The sequence below is a fragment of the Salvelinus sp. IW2-2015 genome, linkage group LG27, assembly GCF_002910315.2.
Source record: "Salvelinus sp. IW2-2015 linkage group LG27, ASM291031v2, whole genome shotgun sequence".
Lineage (NCBI taxonomy): Eukaryota > Metazoa > Chordata > Actinopteri > Salmoniformes > Salmonidae > Salvelinus > Salvelinus sp. IW2-2015.
The window spans coordinates 10,597,942-10,617,049 of record NC_036867.1 but is presented as its reverse complement, the minus strand read 5'-3'; the positions used below and the strand labels follow the sequence as shown (position 1 = coordinate 10,617,049).

At 44.9% G+C, this 19,108-nt stretch overlaps 1 protein-coding gene across 1 annotated transcript in view; it reads right to left on the bottom strand.

The window, feature by feature from the left end:
- Nucleotides 1–19,108, bottom strand: part of prex2 (phosphatidylinositol-3,4,5-trisphosphate-dependent Rac exchange factor 2) — a 220,312-nt gene that overhangs the window by 159,894 nt on the left and 41,310 nt on the right. The window contains 4 exon segments of the mRNA XM_070435678.1: nt 2,096–2,199; nt 2,436–2,569; nt 11,257–11,418; nt 16,373–16,477. Of these exon segments, the coding sequence (XP_070291779.1) occupies nt 2,096–2,199; nt 2,436–2,569; nt 11,257–11,418; nt 16,373–16,477 (505 nt within the window).

Genomic DNA, 19,108 nt, shown 5'->3' with positions numbered 1-19,108 from the left:
ATGTCAATAAAACCTGCTTCCTTTGTTCCGTTGACTACTTGAAGTATTTATGACGATTTTCTTTGCACACTTTGGCAGTACGTTATGCCTATTGACTGCTAGACCTTTTAGCAGGAATGAGCTAACGTCACATCATTCATCCAGAAACAGAGGGAAGGAGAGATTAAATGGAATTTACAAATCCTATCCCGCTCTCCTCCTAGATCCTCTGGAGCACATGTGTGTGACAGAGGCAGAATCCTCTGCTTGTCCGTGTGTGTGTTTGAATCATATTACTGGTAGCCTTGGCAGGCGTACAGTGGCAAAGACGCACAGCCGTGAATGAGACATAGTTATAGCCCCCCCCCCCCGCCCCCGTGTGTGTGTTTTAGTATTTATTTATTTATTTTTTACATCAAATGCACTATGCATTATGTGGGTTGAATGCTGTAACAACACAGAGTAAAACTATTAATAAAAGTCCCATGATGGTAGTGACTGCCCACTGCTGCATATTTATTAACCATCATTTATTCACATTACTTTAATAAAATATTTCAGTTTTATATAACAGTTGCTCTCTATATCACCTCACAATCAAGCATTCGTCTGTCTCTTCCGCAGCAGGCGTAAAAGAAACAGGCCGGACAAGTAGATTATGGTCATTGTAGTTAATTACCATGTTTTATGTGGAAAACTATGTAGAATATTGGCCTGTTGGAAACTACAACTCCCTACTACATTGCACAGTTCAAGCTGGATCTGATTTATCTCTAGAGAAACTGTGCAATGTGCGCATTGAGCTCACAGAAAAAAAAAGAACAAAATGGAATTCAAATCATTGAACCGACGTCGGTCAATTAGTTGTTTAAACACTGAAAAATAACCAAAATGTGAGTTAATCGCTCAGCACTATTGTCTGCTATAATTCCGCTTACAGGACCTTTAGTTCCTTTATCTCAACATTTTGAACCAACACTACACTCTTAGATAAAAGGGTTCCAAAAGGGTTCTTCAGCTGTCCCAATAGGAGAACCCTTTTTGGTTCCAGGTAGAACCATTTTGGGTTCCAGGTAGAGCCCTCTGTGGAAAGGGTTCTACACTGAACCCAAAACAGTTCTACTTGGAACCAAAAAAGTTTCTCCTGGAACCAACCCTTTTAGGTTCTAGAAAGCCCCTTTTTTTCTAAGAGTGTAGACTGTGTTATGGCTTTGTGTGCAGTAGACTATAACATCTAAGTAGGCTGTAAATTAAAACACTCCTCATCCATCAATGATTGACTTTTCATACAGTTGGCTGGGAGGGTATCTAACCCGGTCGACTGGTTCGCCATCTGAATTGATTAACTGTCAAAACAGGAAATAGAGATCTGAGATCTCAGTGCTTCTGGAAAACAACCCCCCCCCCACCCCAAAAAAATACATGCTTTATTGTCACATACACCAGATAGTTGGGGCCAGCCATAGTAGTATGGCGAGCCCCTGGAGCAAATTAGGGTTAAGTGCCTTGCTCAAGTGCACATCGACAGATTTTTCACCTTGTCGACTCAGGTATTCAACACAGCAACCTTTTGGTTATTGGCCCGACGCTCTAACCGCCAGGCTACCTGCCGCAGAATAACAAACACAACCCAAATGGGTTCTGAATTCCAAATGGCACCCTATTCTCTTTACAGTGCACTACCTTTGACCCGAGCCCTATGTACCCTTCTCAAAATGATTGCACTATGTAGAGAATAGGGTACCATTTAGGACGCACAAAGTAAGAAGCAAGAATAATACAAATGTGTTCTGATCCGTGGAGACAAAATTAAGTCACCCACATAGCAAATTGGGAACAATGAGTTGCCGCACCAAAAAGTGAATTGATTGTCTCATGAAGAAATACAGATTGTCTGCAGTACATGGAGATAACGAATCCACTTTTGAGAGCAGAAATACTGCAATAAAGGTGACTTGTTGTTAGTGCAGAGTTTCCTGCCGAGCATTGGATGGTAGTTGGGTTGCGAAATAGGATAAGGGTTGCATCTCAAATAGCTCTGTTTAATAGTATGACACTATCTAGGGAATAGGGTGCCGTTTGAGACGCACCCTGACCTGTTAGCGGTAGAACTCACCTGTTCCGTCATCTACGTTCTCCACCTCCATCACCTCGGTGTTGATTCTTCCTCTGAACAGGTAACGAGGTCCCTCTGTAGCCGCCTTGCTGTTTTTTAAACGCCTGGGGACAACATTGAAGCCAACTTAACATTGTCTCGTCACACAAGGCATGGCAACACATAGAAACAAGTAGATACCTGGGCTAGCGAACTATACAGGGCCCTTCTGGCTAATGAAACGACACACAGTGGGGACAGATAGACAGTAGCTGGTGCTGCTTGAAGTATCTCGACAAGCCTACGGTAAGAGGAAACCAAGTTGTCAGAGAGAGAGAGAAGTGTGGCAGTCCGGTCCCACCTGTTTTTCTTCTTGCAGTAGACCAGCAGGTTGTCGAAGAGGAAGAAGATGCGTTCCTGGATGTTACCAGCTGAGATCTTCAGCAGCACTCCATGCATCAACATCTCTGTACACGTGTCTGTTATATTGGAACCCTGGGAAGAGACACACAGTGGTGTCGATACTGTGTAGAGTTGGCTACTAGAGCAGGCCCGGGGGATCCGCCCGTTCCGTTGGTCCTTGTCAGTGTTCTGCTGTAATAGTGCGGCGATTGGTGAAATATGTAACCCGCCACATATTATGCAGTGAATGGTTGATTGTGTGTTAATTGTGCGTTGAACTACGTGATCGCAGGATTGTGTTAGTCTGGAGGGTTTGCTGCGTAGCCGCCATGACATTGGACACTACTATACACTATGCCTAACAGTGTATGCATGCAGTACACAGTCGCTCCTTGGGTAGTGAGTTCAATTCCCTATGCCTGGTCTTTCTCTGAATGTCTTTCCTGGTTTCTCTCATAAGGGGTCTGTAAAAACACAACACACTTCCTCAGCCTTAGATTGACTGGGGACTTTAAAGAATAGAGCCGTTACTACTATATAATAACATCCTATCAAGTCCCACCATGTGGATCTGTGACTACGTCCCAAATGGCACCCTATTCTCTATACAGTGCACTAGTTTTGACCAGAGCCTATAGCAGTACTCGTGCACGATGTAGGGAATAGGGTGTGATAAACTCCACAGCCCTTCTCCTTACCTTGTCAACTATGTTGGGAATGATCGACCCTGCCTGTCAGATCTAAATATAACTCCCGGAACGAGCAGAGCCAGAAAATATGCTAAACATTTCCTCATTCTGAGGAATACATTCTCTCTCTCTCTCTCTCTTTCCTCACCTCTATCCCTCTCCAGATCTCCCCCTTCTCTCTTTCCTCCGTCTTTATCTACCTTTATCCCTCTCTTTCCCTCTTTTCTTTCTGACAATTCGCTGCTCCACTACCTCTCTCCTCCTTTCCGTTCCGCTCCCTCCTCCATCTTTCTCAGAGTACTTCTTCCTTGCCCAAGGCCAGATGAGGTGTTGATTTCTAGCAGTGGAGGCCAGACCAGCTGAATGCCACTGCCACCGGTCCAGACTACACACTAATCCTCAACTTCCTGTCCACTGGAACAGACACTGTGAGAGAACACTTCAGGTCTGCTTTCAAAATGGCTCCCAATTTAGTGCACTACTTCTGTAGTTGTCTCACTTGCTGTGTTCTACCCTCTGTGTCTATTTCTCTCTTTCGTCTCACTATACACCTCTCTCCCTTTTCCTGTCCTCTCTCTCTCTCTTCTCTCCCCCCCCCCCCTCTCACTCTCTCCAGCCCACAGCTGTCCCATAGAGAGGCTATTGAGTGAGTAGTGGGGCCTGAAGCCTAAACAACACTTCACAGTCTACGGTCTGTTTCATCTAACTCTCATCCCCCTCTTTTAACTGTCAGAGAAGTGCCAGACATAATAAAAGAAGAGAAAGCGAGCGAGTGAAAGAGAGAGAGAGAGAAACAGCATACAGTGCACCTTCAGAAAGTATTCATACCCTTTGACTTAATCCACATTTTGTGTTACAGCCTGAATTCAAACGGAATATATAAATATACTTTTCCCCTCAGCTTTCTACACACAAAACCCAATACTGACAAAGTGAAAACAAGTTTTCAGAAACTTTAGCAAATTTACTGACAACAAAATACAGAAATATCTCATTTACAATAGTATTCACACTCCTACGTAGAAGCACCTTTGGCAGCGATTACAGCTGTGAGTCTTTCTGGGTAAGCCTTTAAGAGCTTTCCACACATGGATTGTGCTACCATATTTGCCCATTATTCTTTTCAAAATTCTTCAAGCTCTGTCAAATTGATTGTTGATCATTGCTAGACAAACATTTCTAGGTCTTGCTATAGATTTTCAAGTAGATTTACACTACCGTTCAAAAGTTTGTGATCACTTAGAAGTTTTAGTTTTTGAAAGAAAAGCAATTTTTTGTCCATTAAAATAACATCAAATTGATAAAAAATACAGTGTAGACATTGTTAATGTTGTAAATGACTATTGTAGCTGGAAACGGTTGATTTTTAATGGAATATCTACATAGGTGTACAGAGGCCCATTATCAGCAACCATCACTCCTGTGTTCCAATGGCACGTTGTGTTAGCTAATCCAAGTTTATCATTTCAAAAGACTAATTGATCATTAGAAAACCCTTTTGCAATTATGTTAGCACAGCTGAAAACTGGCCTTCTTTAGACTAGTTGAGTATCTGGAGCATCAGCATTTGTGGGTTCGATTACAGGCTCAAAATGGCCAGAAACAAATCACTTTCTTCTGAAACTCGTCAGTCTATTCTTGTTCTGAGAAATGAAGGCTATTCCATGCGAGAAATTGCCAAGAAACTGAAGATCTCGTATAACGTTGTGTACTACTCCCTTCACTGAGCAGCAATAAAAAGAAAAGACTAAGATGGGCAAAAGAACACAGACACTGGACAGAGGAAGATTGGAAAAAAGTGTTAAGGACAGACAAATCTAAGTTAGAGGTGTTCGGATCACAAAGAAGAACATTCGTGAGACGCAGAATTTTTTTTGAATATGCTGGAGGAGTGCTTGACGCCATCTGTCAAGCATGGTGGAGGCAATGTGATGGTCTGGGGGTGCTTTGGTGTTGGTAAAGTGGGATATTTGTACAGGCTAAAAGGCATCTTGAAGTAGGAAGGCTATCACTCCACACTGTGGATGGCGCTTAATTGGAGACAATTTCCTCCTACAACAGGACAATGACCCAAAGCACAGCTCCAAACTATGCAAGAACTATTTAGGGAAGAAGCAGTTAGCTGGTATTCTGTCAATAATGGAGTGGTCAGCACAGTCACTGGATCTCAACCCTATTGAGGTGTTGTGGGAGCAGCTTGACCGTATGTTACGTAAGAAGTGCCCATCAAGCCAATCCAACTTGTGGGAGGTGCTTCAGGAAGTATGTGGTGAAATCTCTTCAGATTACCTCAACAAATCGACAACTAGAATGCCAAAGGTCTGCAAGGCTGTAATTGCGGCAAATGGAGGATTCTTTGATGAAAGCAAAGTTTGAAGGACACAATTATTATTTCAATTAAAAATCATTATTTATAACCTTGTCAACGTCTTGACTATACTTCCTATTCATTTTGCAACTCATTTCATGTACAGTGGCAAGACAAATTATGTGAACCCTTTGGAATTACCTGGATTTCTTCACAATAGACAAACACAGTGTGTTTAAACTAATAACACACAAATTATTGTATTGTTATTGTCTATATTGAATATATAATTTAAACGTTCACAGTGTAGGTTGGAAAAAGTATATGAACCCATGACTTTTCCAAAAGTTAATTGGAGTCAGGAGTCCGCTAACCTGGAGACCAATCAATGAGATGAGATTGGAGACGTTGGTTAGAACTGCCCTGCCCTATAAAAAAACTCACAAAATTTGAGTTTACTATTCACAAGAAGTATTGCCTGATGTGAACCATGCCTCGAACAAAAGAGCTCCCAGAAGACCTAAGATTAAGAATGGTTGACTTGCATGAAGCTGGAAAGGGTTACAAAAGTATCTCAAAAAGCCTTGATGTTCATCAGTCCACGGAAAGACAAATTGTCTATAAATGGAGAAAGTTCAGCACTGTTGCCACTCTCCCTAGGAGTGGCCGTCCTGCAAAGATGACTGCAAGAGCACAGTGTAGAATGCTCAATGAGGTTAAGAAGAATCCTAGAGTGTCAGCTAAAGACTTACAGAACTCTCTGGAACATGCTAACATCCCTGTTGACGAGTCTACGATACGTAAAACACTAAACAAGAATGGTGTTCATGGGAGGACACCACAGAAGAAGCCACTGCTGTCCAAAAAAAACATTGCTGCACGTCTGAAGTTCGCAAAAGAGCACCTGGATGTTCCACAGTGCTTCTGGCAAAATATTCTGTGGACAGATGAAACTAAAGTTGAGTTGTTTGGAAGGAACACAACACTACGTGTGGAGAAAAAAAAGGCACAGCACACAGACATCAAAACCTCATCCCAACTGTAAAGTATGGTGGAGGGAGCATCATGGTTTGGGGCTGCTTAGCTGCCTCAGGGCCTGGACAGCTTGCTAGCATCGATGGAAAAAAGAATTCCCAAGTTTATCAAGACATTTTGCAGGAGAATGTTAGGCTATCTGTCCGCCAATTGAAGCTCAACAGAAGTTGGGTGATGCAACAGGACAATGGCTCAAAACACAGAAGAAAATCAACAACAGAATGGCTTCAATAGAAGAAAATATGCACCTTCTGGAGTGGCCCAGTCAGAGTCCTGACCTCAACCCGATTGAAAATGCTGTGGCATGACCTCAAGAGCGGTTCACACCAGACATCCTAAGAATATTGCTGAACTGAAACAGTTTTGTAAAGATAAATGGTCCAAAATTCCTCCTAACCGCTGTGCAGGTCTGATCTGCAACTACAGAAAATGTTTGGTTTAGGTTATTGCTGCCAAAGGAGGGTCAACCAGTTATTAAATCCAAGGGTTCGCATACTTTTTCCACCCTACACTGTAAATGTTTACACGGTGTGTTCAATAAAGACCTAATGAAAAAGTACAATTGTTTGTGTGTTATAGTTTAACCAGACTGTATTTGTCAATTGTTCTGACTTAGAAGGAGATCAGATACATTTTATGACCCATTTATGCAGCAATCCAGGTAATTCCAAAGGGTTCAAATACTTTTTCTTGCCACTGTATGTTTTCATGGAAAACAAAGACATTTCTAAGTGACCCCAAACTTTTGAACGGTAGTGTAAGTCAAAACTAACTCGGCTCTCGGAAACAGTCACTGTCTTCTTGGTTAGCAACTCCAGTGTTGATTTGGCCATGTGTTGTAGGTTACTCTCCTGCTGAAAGGTGAATTCATCTCCCAGTGTCTGCTATAAAGCAGACTGAACCAAGTTTCCTCTAGGATTTTGCCTGTGCTTAGCTCCATTTAATTTCTTTTTTATCCTGAAAAACTCCCCAGTCCTGAACTATTAAAAGCATACCCATAACATGATCCAGCCACCACATTGCTTGAATATATGGAGAGTGGTACTGAGTGATGTGTTGTATTGGATTTGCCCCAAACATAACACTTTGTATTCAAGACCAAGTGAATTGCTTTGTCACATGTTTTGCAGTATTACTTTAGTGCCTTGTTGCAAACAGGATGCATGTTTTGAAATGTTTTTATTCTGCACAGCCTTCCTTCTTTTCACTCTGTCAATTAGGTTAGTATTGTGGAGTAACTACGTTGTTGATCCACCCTCAGTTTGCTCCCATCACGGCCATTAAACTCTCTGTAACCATTGGCCTCATGGTGAAATCCCTGAGCACATTCTTTCCTCTCCGGTAACTTTTAGGATCTTCGTAGTGACTGGGTGTATTGATACACCATCCAAAGTGTAATTAATAACTTTACCATGCTCAAAGGGATGTTCAATGTCTGCTTTAAGTTTTCGGGTTTTGGACATAACTATTACCACTTCCAAGCTGAGACCCAAGAGACCGGGTGACACAGCACAGACATAGAAGCCTTGACCACTGGGCAATCATCGTCATGGCAACCGCTGGCAGCCATCGCTCTGTTGACCACTGTGGTCCCTCGCCATGTCCTGTCTCTGTCCCAAGTGGCACCCTCTCTCTATATAGTGCCCTACTTTTGACCAGAGCTCTATGGGAATCCCTATAGGGCCCTGATCAAAAGTAGTGCACTACATAGGGAGTCGGGTGCTATTTGGGACGCAGCTTAACTCTCTCTCCCACGGCAGGGTCGGTGAACCTGGCTGCCATGATGACCCAAGGGCACACAGATGCGGAGAAGGTTCTACACTAACGAGCTATCAGCCGCAACCTGGAAGCGACAGAGGAAAAACTGACTGAGGCCATTCGGTTGGCCCTCCTCCCTCCCTCCATCCTTTCTGTTCATTCTTCAAACACCCACATAGAAATACTAGACATTTCTCTCCTTCTCTCTGTTCTCCCTTTTCCTTCATCTGCCTTTGTATTTGGTCTCTCTCCATTTCTCCCCTCACCATCTCTTTCTCAATCTGCTTCCCCATCTCTTTTGCTCTGTCTCTCCCTCTGCTTTTCAGTTTTTTTCTCTCTTAGGCCCATCTAATAGAGAACAGTGTCTGGCTTGTAGAGTAGTGACCTGCTCCAGAATTACCTAGTGTTTATAATTAATAAAAGCTATTGAGGAAACCACAGAACAGCTCTAAGACCATGGCGTGCAAATGTCATGCTACTCCACCCCTTTTCACTGAATGTGAGTGTGTGTGGTGGTTGTGTGGTGTGTGTGTGTGTGTGTGTGTGTGTGTGTGTGTGTGTGGTGTGTGTGTGGTGTGTGTGTGTGTGTGTGTGTGTGTGTGTGTGTGTGTGTGTGTGTGTGTGTGTGTGTGTGTGTGTGTGTGTCAGTTGCTATTTTCCCAATTTGCAGTAACAATCTGACAAATAGCCATTGACGAACCAGACCCTCTAAAGGCTAAACCAGACACTTGGATTCTCTTCCAAGAGGTCAGTCTGTGCTTAATAAAAAATCTGTTGTGTTAACGACAGAAGAGATTGTCCCTGGGCTAGAACACCATGTCCAACAAACAGTTTGAGTCTCATCAAGTTCACTTCCTTTCAGTCTTTCAGAGCGAGTGCGTCCCAAATGGCACCCTATTCCCTATATAGTGCACTACTGGTCAAAAGTAGTGCGCTCTAAGAGAGAATAGGGTGCCGTTTGGGACTTATATAGAGGTTTGTATGACAAAGTTAGCCCGGCCGCAAACGTAAATGTTTAGAATGTCCCTCTCCTGCTAAATGAGTTTAACAGGGCAGAAAGATTAAGCCAGTGTCAAAATGTGTCTGCATCCGTCCGCAAAAGAGAAACTAAATGAATCTGAGTCACGATCATTTTATTTCAGGCTGCGTCTGTCTTTTATAAGAAGACATTCCAGTTACATTTTCCTCATAAAAGATTATCCAACTGTTTCTGATTCTGTGGTGTGTTTTGTTGTGACCCAGGGCTTAGTTCCGAATGGCACCATATCCCTACATAGTGCACTACGTTTGTCCAGAGCCAAATGGGAATCCCTTTGGGGCCTGGTCAAAAGTAGTGCACTATAACGAGAAGAGGGTGCCATTTGTGATGCAACCCGGAAAGCCTGGCAGGCCTACATGCACAGTTGACACTAACAACACACTCTGTTGTCAACAAGTCCCGTAAAACAACACAGAGGCACAGAGCTGACCTCTCTGGACAGATCTGGAAAATCTAGAACCCTTTTTATCATAACCGATCAAAACCACAGCCCAGCCATCTTTATCATAACCGATCAAAACCACAGCACAGCCATCTTTATCATAACTGATCAAAACCACAGCACAGCCATCTTTATCATAACTGATCAAAACCCAGACACTCTTATCATAACCGAATCAAAACCACAGCCCAGCCATCTTTATCATAACCGATCAAAAACACAGCCATCTTCCCTCATACCTGATCAAACCACAGACATCTTTATCATAACCGATCAAAACCAAAGCATCTTTATCATAACCGATCAAAACCACAGCACAGCCATCTTTATCATAACTGATCAAAACTACAGCCATCTTCCATAATACCTGATCAAAACACAGCCATTTTATCATAAACTGATCAACAACCACAGCCACTTCCACATAACTGATCTAAACCACAGCACAGCCATCTTTATCATAACTGATCAAAACCACAGCCATCTTCATCATAACTGATCTAAACCACAGCACAGCCAGTCTTTATCATAACTGATCAAAACCACAGCCATCTTCCATCATATACTGATCTAAAGCATACAGCACAGCCATCTTTATCATAACTGATCAAAACCACAGCCATCTTCCATCATAACTGATCTAAACCACAGCACAGCCATCTTTCATCATAACTGATCAAAACCACAGCACAGCCATGTTTATCATAACTGATCAAAACCCCAGCACAGCCATGTTTATCATAACTGATCAAAACCACAGCACAGCCATGTTTATCATAACTGATCAAAACCACAGCACAGCCATGTTTATCATACCTGATCAAAATCATGGTAATCAAAACATGACTCTTCATAATGAAGCTGACTCTGACAAGGGCCTAGTGTTGTTAAGAAGCCTTCTTTCAGCACTGGATGATCCATGTCTTGGGCACTCTCCGTGACTCTCCGTGACTCCGTGACTCTCCGTGACTCTCCGTGACTCTCCGTGACTCTCCGTGACTCTGAATGTATCCCAAATTGCACCCTATTCCCCATAAAGCGCACTTCTTTTGACCAGAGCCCTGGTAATCCCCTGTCATTATAAAGGTACACACGCCACTGTGTATTATACACTATATTGTAAGGGCTGTATTTGCTGGTGTCTAACCCACCTCCCAGCTCTCAATGTGGGACTGGCACTCCTTTAGTGTCTCCAGTATAACACAGTATGATGTTTAATAATGATTAGGATCATGTTTGAGATGATAATGTCTCACCTCCCATCCCTCTAGATGGTTACTATACCATGATATGGATGTACTACTGCTGGTTCTCTGTAGCTCAGTTGGTAGAGCAACGCTCCAGGATAGTGGGTTCAATTCCCGGACCACCCAAATGTTGAAAATGTACGCACCGCTTTGGATAAAAACGTCTGCTAAATGGCATATATTATATACCTGTATATTGTGTACTATATAGTATATTGTGTACTATAGGGTATATTGTTTTATAGTGTACATGTGAACCTACCTCCCATCCCTCGATGTGGGACTGCCACTCCTCCAGCACCTCTAGTTTCTCCATCTGTCTCTTGGCCTCGTTGATGGAGGAACAAACAGCCTTCATGACCTGCAGAGACTCCAACACCAGGGAGTAGTCATTGTGTTTCTTAGGAGTCCTCTTTAGCAGCTCCTACACACACACACACACACACACACAGGCAAATGTGAAAAGCCTGGTCAGGATAGATATTAAAAGGTTAACCCTTTATATATTTGAAAAAAGATGTGGGAAACATGCAGCAACAACAACTTTCCCCTAGTACATGTGCCCACTCACTCTCCCTCCCTTCCGCTGAACAGTCCTCTTTGATTTACAGTACATAACAGACTAATATCCCAGGAGAGACACAGAGAGAGAGAGAGAGAGAGAGAGGAGGAAGAGAGAGAGAGAGAGAGAGAGAGAGAGACGAGAAGAAGAGAGAGAGAGAGAGAGAGAGAAGAGACGAGAGACGAGAGAGAGAGACTGAGGAAGAGAGACTTGAGACGAGAAGACATGAGAGAGAGAGACGAGAGAAGAGAGACTGAGAGAGAGAGACTGAGAGAGAGAGACTGAGAGAGAGAGACTGAGAGAGAGAAACAGTGAGAGAGAAACAGTGAGAGAGAAACAGTGAGAGACAGACAGACAGACAGACAGACAGACAGACAGACAGACAGACAGACAGACAGACAGACAGACAGACAGACAGACAAGGCAACAGTAACTGTACATAACAGTTAGATAGCCTGGTGGGTCGGCTGGCTACAAGTGATTGGCAGTTCGGCTCTTTTTACTGACTCTGACCTTTTTGACCCGTTCAGTCAAAAGAACGACTCTTTCGACTCCTTTCGTTAATTTGAGACAGTAATGTCATTTTGTGATTGCTAGGCGTACAAATATGATGATTTATTGATACCTTTGAAACGAGGTCTAGCTGCGACCGCAACCGGACTACATTGTGAACAGAATGCAAATCTGCCTCAAGGGAGATTTTCCCAATAGACTATCAATCGTTCGCAAACTGCAGCAGCCACCGAAACGATTCATTCGAGTGTTGAGGCTGTGTATGTTTTGCTTCTACAAAGCTGTGTCCAACATAACATTCAATTGATTGCAGTCATTCTTGCACCATGTGATCAATTATCAGTTCTACACATATCTTTGTGTCCTCTATGCTGCCTGCAGCATGATCTATTTTGCTGCGCGCACCTGATAGACGGTTGTTGGTCGGAGGACGTCTCCCCGGAGGAGCTCATATTACTACAGCTGTAGAACTCCTTACAGGGGTCTCCCAAGTGGCGCAGCAATCTAAGGCACTGCATCGCAGTGCTAGAGGCGTCACTACAGATCCGGGTTCGATCCCGGGCTGTGTCGCAGCCGGCCGTGACCGGGAGACCTATGAGGCGGCGCACAATTGGCCCAGCATTGTCCGGGTATTGGGAGGGTTTGGCTGGCTGGGATGTCCTTGTCCCATCGTGCTTTAGGACTCCTTGTGGCGGCCGGGAGTAATGCACGCTGACACGGTCAGCCAGGTGTACAGTGTTTCCTCCGACATGTTGGTGTGGCTGGCTTCTGGGTTAAGCGAGCAGTGTGTCAAGAAGCAGTGCGGCTTGGCGGGGTCGTGTTTCGGAGGATGCATGGCTCTCGACCTTTGCCTCTCCCGAGTCCGTACGGGAGTTGCAGCGATGAGACAAGACTGTAACTACCAATTGGATATCACGAAATTGGGGAGAAAAAGGTACAAAAAGTACATTCAAAAAGTATAATAATACAATTTTAAATCAAATAAAAATCATTGCGGCCAGCAAAATCAAAACAACTAAAATGAACGAGTCACTCGGAAAAACGAATCATAACTCGAGTCAGTAAAAAGAGTCATTCAAGAAGAACGAATCGTTCGCAGACTGCACATCACTACCGGCTATTGCATGACCCAGTCTGGTGGAGGAGATGGAAATCTGTCTAGTCTAAACACAGTCCTGGCCTGTCAGATACTGACGGCTGTTTAGATATAGGGTCTCTGGATAGTTTCTACTGTACAACCAGCGATCTTTATCGCTGCTATTTACACAGGGAGACAGGTTGAGTCCCAAATAGCACCCTATTCCCGATGTAAGGCGGCCACTACTTTTGACCAGGGCCCATAGGGATGTAGCGCACTACATAGGGAATAGGGCGGCCTGAGAGAGAACGCAGCCTGAGAGAGAACGCCTGGGCAGTTCCAGCTGTAAGACTTCAAATGACAGAGAATCAGATTACGCCTGAGATTATTGCTACATCTACCATCTAGGTTCTCGTGCCGGTGGCTGTTTAGATTACACTCGGTGTGAATTCATAGATCTAAACTAGATTCATGAAGTTAGACAGCGCAGGACGCTAGCAGCGTTTCAAACAGAGTTTTGTTTCACACACACTTTTAACGTGGGCTAAGGTAAACATCGACTATGAAGATGGAGTATGACTGAAGTGTGTTAAAGGGCCGAGTCTGGGGATTGTGGATTTGTGGGGGTCTGGGGCAGTGGCATGTGCTGTTAAGGCTGGCGTGCCTAATACTGTCTGCCTGTTGTAGGAGAGAAGAAGAGACTGTGTGTGTGTGTGTGTGTGTGTGTGTGTGTGTGTGTGTGTGTGTGTCCCGCTGTGTGTGTGTGTCACGCGTGTTTGTGTCTGCTCGCTTCTTCCTCTTCCCCCCGGACGCGTGCTGTGGGTTGTGTGTTTGGTGTTTTGGTGTGTTATAGAAGTGTGTGGTGTCGTGTGAGTAGGGTGTGTGTACGCGCCCGCGTGCGCCAGGTAACTCTGCGCCCCTCGCTCGGTTGGAATTATCGAGGGCAACCAATTATCACATGACATACGGTTTTAAATGAATCCAATCCGCCCTCCCTTCCCTTATTAGAGGGAGTATGTCCGGTCTTACAGCGCTATCGAGATTTGCTAGCCAGCGGAGCCAGAAGTATAACTTAACTAAGTTCCGACCTACGCTAACGCAGGAAACTTACCATCTCAGTGACCATCAGAGGAGCACGACGAAGTGGAAAACGGGTAACACATCCGTTACCAGGCATTTCGACCAGCTTCTGATGCCCAATCTAATACCGGTTTCTATGGGTGTTAAGAGGGACGCAGGGGCTGTGATCCAGATAGGGCATACAGGACCCCACGAGCAGCATGTCGGGTACCTGTCTGCAGATCCTCTGAACTGGGAAGCGTAATGCCCTCCAGCTGTCTCACGCCCATTAGTAAATGATGTTACTGAGCAGACATTCTGAACATCTTGTTTTCGCTTTACGCCGACTCTCACGGGGTAGCCCATCAATGATCGCCATACTGCACTTTGTTTGCAACGTTGTCTTCGCCGGCCCACCTCCCCGAAGGCACATTCACAAACTTCTTCAGCATCTAACAGGAGAAAACGCCGGTTGCGAAACGATCTGACTTAAGATCGTGGATCTCTAAGGTCGATCATCACCTGTCACCCTCACCCTCTGTTTCTTTGATTAAAACGTTTAGAATCAAACGACGATGTCTTGAGGGAGTTTATGTCGCTACTGAGGCTGAGATAGTGCGACAAACCCTATCAGTATTCCCCCTCGTCAGCATTTCTCGTGAGCCGCCTTTCTGTCTAGCTTGGGCGCCGGCTGAGGTGCCATTACAGAATGGCAGGCCGTGCGTGGGAAGCGTCCAGCGTCAGTGAAGCGACACTTGGCGATTCTCTTTCGTTCACCCGGTTGTCGAAAATCAGTGTTAAACTTTACATCCTTCCCCACTTAAACTCACCATTGCAAAATCGAGTCACTGGACAGGCTTTCAGTCCAGGCTGGGGCCATCGCCTTTCTTCCCGGCAGATGGCAAATGTTACTGGAGTTCTTGAGAGTCTGTAGGTGCCAAGCCAAGGTCGGCGTTTAAAGCCCAGAGTGGGAAATTTCTCGGAGGTCGCATCCCGCTTTCGATTCAGTATATTTCGGTAAATCAAGCTGGCCCACGCCAGCCTCTCACAGCTACTATAGCCCACCTACTAGCTCTGTCAGCTTGCCTAGGTTAAGTCTGTTCCGGTCGAGGTTATGAGGGTGGTAACAACGACCCCTCACAGGGGATGCAAGCCAGCCCCAGGGGTGACGGTTCCCCGCAGGCCAAACCGGCACAGGCGATTGCACTAAACTCCGTAGTTTTTACATCACTCTATACGAGAGCGCGATTCATTTATCATAGCCGCCCCCACCTCTGACCCCGCGTGAACACACTAAATCCACACATACACATTTCACCCTACACTCCACTGCCTGTGAGGGCGATCCCCGAGAGTCTCAAATTAAAACAAACACTTCATTGTCACGCGTGCTCAAGGAACGCCTATCAGAAGCTTCTCCTTGATGCCACTTCCACGTAGGGCGCGATATCGCTGGATGCATCACTTTCCTCTATATGACGTACTCTGAGCTCATAATTTCACACCAAAATAGCCCTCTAACAATACCGACAACTCATTGAGCTCATGCAGTATGTATGTGTTGAAAGCTAATGTGTTTTTTATCGAACGGAGAAGTTGATAATCTGTCCCCCGAGGCGGACCACTGCTGTAAGTCCCAGAGGTTTTATAACGAGCTCTTATAAACAAGGCAGTGCCATCCATGTATGGTTGCCGCAAATAACGCTACTCTCATCGCCTGCGCCATCGCCGAACCAACATTATGATGGCCGCAAACCTGCGAATCCTGTCCCCATCCGCTTAGCCAAATAGGCCGAATAGCGCAACAGTGCGTTGGAGGACACCCGACCTCCCTCCCTTTCAAACGTGGTGAGGCGGGTGATTCGAAGGAAGGAGGGGTGAGAAGGAGTAAGCATTTACATTTACCCATAAAGCCCGGAAGGATATGTGTTTATATGCTGAGAAAAACTTAAACAGCACACACTGAGTGAATGACGGAGGCCGGAAAGATCCCACACACACACACACACACACACACACACACACACACACACACACACACACACACACACACACACACACACACACACACACAACACACACACACACACACACACACACACACACACACACACACAACAACACCACACACACACACACACACCACACACACACACGGTTCCTCACCAGTAAGCATGTTCTGACGGTCCTGATTTTGTTGAGTTCCAGCAGCAATCTCTGAGCTTTCTCATGGTTCCCACAGTACTCATCGTAGATCTGAAAACCACTCCTCTGGAGAGAGAAGACGAGAGGGACGAGAGAAAGAGAGAGAGAGACAGAAAGACAGAGAGAGAGAGAGAACGACAGAGAGACAGAGAAAGACAGAGACAGAGAGTGAGAGAAAGGGAGTGAGAGAGAGAGGACATGTTGCCCTATCCTGTCGTCGATGTTGAAGCCACATGCTCGTAACACCCTAGTCTTTCTCTCTGAGGGATACTGCACAGAGACATGGCCTATAAATCATCATTACTACCGAGCAGCACAGTCTACAGCTACTCAGATCAAACCTCTATGGGTTCTCATACTAAACCAAAATGAATGGAGGGCCACATCCTAACTTCAGATCAATGCGCATAAATAGATGCCCTATGGCAGGGGTACTCTTACACTACAAGGTCCGGAGCCTGTTGGTTTTCTGTTCTACCTGATAATTCATTGCAAACAAGTAAATCAGTCCTTGATTAGAGGGGAACGATAAAAACATGCAGTGGAACTGGATTCAAGGTCCTGAGTTGAGTTTGAGGCCCAATTGGCATTATATTCTCGAAATAATCTTCAGATCGATGGCATAAATCAGACTAGAGGTCTTCACGGATCCACCTGTACCCGAATACCTGAGACCCGGTCCGGGGCCCGAGCGGGTCAGGATCCAGGTTTCACAATTGTCACTGGTCTCAGGTATGTGTAACTGACATCCTGAAGGGCTCGTACGGATCTGAACGCGACCGCTGCAGTAGAGCGAGAGAGATATTTTATCATTCATGCTGCCGCTCCTGCATTTCGCCAGAGTGGAGCGTGTAGCTTGTTGTTGACCAATCGTAAGTCATCAAAGTGGCAAGAGGCTACAGTCATATAGCCTTTCTCTGTGTGGAGCAAAAGTTAGGAGATATCTAAAATCAAAATGGAAGATGAAATTAAAATGAAAGAATTAAAAAGTTAAAGGAGAAGGATAGGCTACAACGACCAGGAGCGAACAGGTAGGCTGCTACTTCATATACTGAATGGAGTTGTTGTTATTTGTAACTGTAGGATGAGAAAGCACACGCACTGCAGCCTCAGTTAGCCTAGCTAGCTAACGTTGGCTAGCTTAACTAGCTTCTGCTGGTTTGATGCAGTCAAGAAGGGTATTACGTAATCATGTTTGATGATAAACAACCTAACTATGACAGCTATTAGTCGACTAAAGCGCGAGTCTGCTTGGTTCCCCAGGCGCCAATGACGTGGATGTCGATTAAGGCGGCCCTCCGCACCCCTCTGATCCAGAGGGGTTGGGTTAAATGCGGAAGACACATTTCAGTTGTACAACTGACTAGGTATCCCTCTTTCCCTTTCCCCTTGCTTGCTGTCTCGTCTCTCCCTCCTCCCTGCTCAACCTATTACTCGCTCACAGCAAGGCCCCTCCCCGCCTGCTAGAGCGGCACCTCTCTCCCTCCATCAGCTCCGGTTAATAAAAGTAGCTTAAAAAATATATATTTTTCTGCTGCTTCCCTCACCCGGATCGGACTGGGTCTAGATCCAACCAGGTCTATATGGAATGGGTCTAGTTGCCTTTGGGTCCATTCAGAAGGGGTCTCCATATAAAGAAAATTGATGCATATCGGGTCCGGGTCAGAAAGCCCCAGGTCCATTTCGGAACGGGTCCAACTTTTTGGACTCGTGAAGACCTCTAGTGCAGACCTCAAGTAAGGATTCGACCAATGGTGAGGATAGAACCAGCTTTGACAAGCAGTATGTTAAGAGCATGTTGAAATCAAAAACAGTTTTTCATAACTTATTCCATATTGGAACGATTAGAGCTGAGATTCTACTATGAGAACCCACTCCCACTCAGATCCCATCAGGGTTTTCCCCTCAGCTGAAGTAGAGAGAGATTTCACAATTCCTCTCTTTCTAGGAACTCTGTCGTACAGAAAGAGACCTCAATCACTGAGGAGAAGGAAAGTGAGTGAGAGAGACAGAGATAATTTGTCTGGGGCTCGAAGGGAGAGAGAAGTCACCGAACAATGGACGAGGTTTCTTTGAAATAGGCGTAATAGCTCCAGAGAGAGAACAGACCACAGTAGCCTCCCTGCTGGGTAGTCTGACATATGATCATCAGCCATGGTCATGTGAGTGACCACTGAGTCATGCAGGTTAGACTCTAAATGACTGGACTTTCACAAAACAGCCATGAGGGTGATTTCTAAAGACCATTGCTTATGCCATTGATACCACATGGGCTGAGTCTGTAATGGCACCCTATTCCCTATATAGAGAGTAGACCCAGAGAGTTCCGGTCAAAAGTGGTGCACTATATAGGGAACAGGGTGCCATTTGGAAAGTACACAAGGTCATTCAAGGTCATAGGGGTGGCAGATAGCCTAGCGTCGGGCCAGTAACCGAAAGGTGGCTGGTTCGAATCTCCAAGCCGACAATGTTAAAAATATCTGCCGATGTGCCATTGAGCAAGGCGATCAACCCTAATTGCTCCTGTAAGTCGCTCTAAATTAATTAAATGTAAAACAACTACATATTTACAGTTGAAGTCGGAAGTTTACATACACCTTAGCCAAATACATTTAAACTCAGTTTTTCACAATTCCTGATATTTAATCCTAGTAATAATTCCCTGTCTTAGGTCAGTTAGGATCACCACTTTATTTT